Raw genomic sequence first — 3,995 nt, 5'->3', positions numbered from 1 at the left:
CTAAACAGTCTCTCGCTGTCGGTGCTTGTAATGATTTTTGCGTCTTTCTCCGACAGTTTAAATGCTTCCACACTGAGTGCTGACATGCCTGTTGCATTATAAAGAGTGCGCGCCTCTCACTTTACGCTAGTTGCTATTTGATAGCGTCACGTTATTGATCGGTACAATTTATTCTGTCTTTTCGCTTATTCGGCCGAAATAGCTTTTTTTGCTATTTTCGGCCGAATAATTTTGGTCGCCGAACATTCGGTGCATCCCTAATAATAATTATTATTTAGCCCACTTTCATTATCCAGTCAAATCCTGATGAAAATAATTCACATTACAAAAGTTAAATGTGTTGCAGATGGGTTAATTTTGACTTTTTTTTTCCTACATGCTTTTCCAGATATGTTGGAAAAATGTAAAGGTGACCTATTAGAAGTTAAAGACGATCAAACCAAGCCGCAACAATTTTTACTGGAGAATCTAGTCTACTTTGTTGAAGTGAGTCTCTCTCCATCACTGAATTTAAGAGAATACATGACTCTGTTGAGAAAATGAAAAGAATTTTATTTTTTTAACTGTTGGTTCCAGACCATTTGTATCGTCCTATGGGTGTCTAATTACTGTGGAAGCGTCCTCCGGCCATTAAAGTCCAGTTTACAGAAGAAGAAGAAAAAGAAAAAAGAAGCCAGCACTGTAACGGTAGTAACAGCTCTGATCTCTGTTGAACCTCTCTCTCCCGAGTCAATATTTATGCAGTGTAGGGTTGGCAGGGAATGTGGGTCAGTCTTGTTTATGTGCTGATTTGTGTCTCCCACACAGCCGCCGGTGCTCTCGGCCTATCAGGAGTTCAGCAGCAGCTTGCGGAGTCTCCTCAACCAGGCGCTGGAGCACATCAAGAGCCAGGAGATCAGCCTGACGGCGCTGAAGCTGGGAGCCCTCAGTCTGGAGAGACAAACCCAGTCTGAGGTGCGTCTCAAAAAGACAGACAGACCTTTGATTATCAGCATCGAGTCTGGTCCAGTGTTGTTTATATACTGTTCTAGTATTCACTTTTACTTTGAATTAGCTTTTATTTTTATATTTCCATTTTTCATTTGAATTTTTTGTCATTTTTATGATGTGCTTTTGTCAGTTTTTTATGTATATATTTCTATTTAGCTTTCATTTGTTTTCTATTACGGTTTTAGTAATCATAGTACTTAAATTTTAGTACTTTAATTTCAGTCAGTTTTCAATAGCCAACATTTATCATTTCAAAATATTTTTTACGAAAAAGCTAAGGATATTTATATAAGATAAGTTAAGATTCCAAAAAAATGCTTCTTAATGGTATAGCAGTCTTAAGAAGAATTAAAATTCTTGAGAAGAATCAAAAATAATTTCATCACTTCATTTCAAAATTTAAAATCATTTAATGAATTTATTGGGTTGTTTCAAGTTCTAATTAACAATATATAATTCCTAAATATGATTGTTTAATTGTCTTTTAAGCTTAATAATTTTATTTAAGGAAAAAAGTTAAGAATGTTTTGTATTCCCAAAAACGCAAAGAATTCAGAGTCTTCTTTAAATAATTTTATTTACAAGTAATTATTTAATGAATTTATTAGGTTATTTAAAATTTATTGTAATTCTAATGTAGTTTTTATTAATTAAGTTTTTTTTTTTTTCAAGTTTTGCTCTTTTAAAGTTATATTTTAAACAAATGGTTTGTAATGTAATTAAGTTTAATTATATAATTTTTATTATTATTTCTTAATCATTTAATTATTTAAGTTTAATTTAATAATTAAGTTTGTTTAATTATAATTTAAGGAAAGAGGTTACGAATATTTTGTATTCCTAAAAATACCTTTTAAGTAACAAAACTTAAGAATTGAAATTCTTGAGAAGAATCATCTTAAATTTTCATCATCTTGATTTTATATTGATACATCTTGATATTTACTTAATCATCATTTAATGAATTTATTGGGTTGTTTCAAATTAATTGTCGTAATTAGGAAAAACATTAAATTACTTGGGAATTTTTCCAGGCTTATGAAATTTCTTAACTTTTGTGAATCTGGCCCCTGGTCCCATAAATTGTGTAAAGCTAGCTAAATGCATATGTGTGTGTGTGTGCAATCTGAGGTTGAAACTAGGTCACGATGCTTCAGAGAAAGCGTTTCTCGGTTTTTGACCGCTGTTTTCTCACTTCATTCAGGCGGAAGGGACCTTCACGAAGACGGCCATGGATAAGGTGCAGAGCAGCTACCTGCGTTCGCTGCAGGAGATCGGGGAACTGTTAAAGAAGAGAGCGGACACGTTAAAATCCCTCAAAATCTGAGCGCTCCATCGATCCGGTCCCCGACCCGCACGGCGTCCTCGGCCCCTAACGCAATCCTCCCGTCTCAGTCTGTGAACTCCGCTGGTCTCGTCTCCTCTTCCTATTTATCCGTCTCATTACTCACGTACAGACACAGGCACACTGTAAAGTTCAACAACGGCTTCAGCACAAACATCTACGGTGCTCCGCGCAGCACTTTTAAGTGGAAACGTAAACTTCATATCCCTAGCAAAACTACATAGGCAAATGAAAATAAGCAATTTTAGAAGTACTGCTATAAATTATTGTACATAGTGTGAAGATAAAGAATATCAACGAGAACTCCTTGGCGAATTAAAGTGAACTGCTTTGTCCTTTTGTCGATGTCTTGCGTTATAGTCTCTCTCACTTCCCAGCCGTAAACCTCGCGATTGACGGTTCGTTTTCAGACGACACTCCAAAGCAAAACGGGCTCTAACGGTGCCGCTCCGTATCGCAAGTAGCCAACTTCCAGGCTGACGCACTCTGCGACGCGTTTACGTAGCCGTTCGCGATGCACAACCAGCCAAGAGCTACGCTTCGTCCCGAGGAGATTTTGCGCAAACTTTTCGACAGGGTGGCGCGAGTATCCAGATGCTTCGGGTGCTTCTATTGCGATATTTGTTTGTATATTACAAATGACTTTACTTGAGCCACAAGCGTACGAAATGTAGCTTTCCCGACTGTTTGTTTGGAATTGCCACCATGTGAAAACAAATAGCATTTAGTGCTACTTGAGGTTTGGGAAAGTTTGTGTTTGTTTGTTATCCTTTGATTGATGGTCAAAGACATTTATTCAATCATGTTTGGAATTAATTAATTATTTGAATCGATTGGTTGGGGCGCATTGTTTACTTTGAAAAATTGTCGATTGCACTGATGATGTCCCTTAAATGATGAGGTTTTATTGTTGTTGCATACCAAAAATGTCTAAATTAGCCTTGCATTAAAGGGTTAGTTTACCCCAAAATTCACCCTCATGTAATTCCGAAACCATTAGAAATTCGTTTATCTTCGGAACACAAACAATATTATTAATTGACTGTGAGAGGCTTCTGTCCCTCCATTGAAACTCTTTCACCCAAAAACACTGATGATTTAAAACATTCCTAAAGAGATTTTTTTTAAATCATATGAATCGAGCAGTGTAATCCAAGTTTTCTGAATAAACACAATCATTTTATGTGATGAACAGATTTAATTGATGCTTTTATTCACTTACAAGCATTGATCGATGAACATAAACAGAAGCTCAAGCATACTTGCTCGATATATGCATACTTGCGAATTTTCATTGGTTTGTTCTTGAAAAAGTCATAATTGCGAGACATAAAGTCGCAATTCTGAGAAATGCTTGAGTCGTCGTTATCAAAAGTAAACATTGTTTGCCGATGAATGTTAATAAAAGCCTCAAATAAATTCGTTAATCTTCAAAAGACTTGGAATAAAGTCTATCAAATTGTATGGATTTATTTTTATGAACGTTTTGAGTGTCTTCAGTATGGAAGCCCGTTTCCGCCACTGAATAAAAAATAAAAGGTAATTGCGACTTTTTATCTCACAATTCTGACTTTTTTTTCTCAGAATTGCGTGATACAAACTCGCAATTGCGAGTTAAAACGTCATAATTGTGAGACATAAAGTCGCAATTCTGAGAAAT

The 3,995-nt window shown here is 35.7% G+C and overlaps 1 protein-coding gene across 1 annotated transcript in view; it reads left to right on the top strand.

Annotated features, from left to right (window-relative positions):
• The window catches only part of LOC107712152 (N-alpha-acetyltransferase 25, NatB auxiliary subunit-like), a 16,164-nt gene extending 12,860 nt beyond the window's left edge, over positions 1 to 3,304 (top strand). The window contains exons 19-22 of the mRNA XM_016517299.1: positions 389 to 486; positions 577 to 687; positions 808 to 954; positions 2,195 to 3,304. Of these exons, the coding sequence (XP_016372785.1) occupies positions 389 to 486; positions 577 to 687; positions 808 to 954; positions 2,195 to 2,317 (479 nt within the window). The 3' untranslated portion in view covers positions 2,318 to 3,304. The remainder of the gene's footprint in view (positions 1 to 388; positions 487 to 576; positions 688 to 807; positions 955 to 2,194) is intronic.
• Positions 3,305 to 3,995: the final 691 nt, after the last annotated feature.

The sequence above is a fragment of the Sinocyclocheilus rhinocerous genome, unplaced genomic scaffold (assembly GCF_001515625.1).
Source record: "Sinocyclocheilus rhinocerous isolate Xijiao unplaced genomic scaffold, SAMN03320098_v1.1 scaffold5757, whole genome shotgun sequence".
NCBI lineage: Eukaryota > Metazoa > Chordata > Actinopteri > Cypriniformes > Cyprinidae > Sinocyclocheilus > Sinocyclocheilus rhinocerous.
Note: the sequence above shows the minus strand (reverse complement) of the source record. Positions and strands in the feature narration are given on the sequence as shown.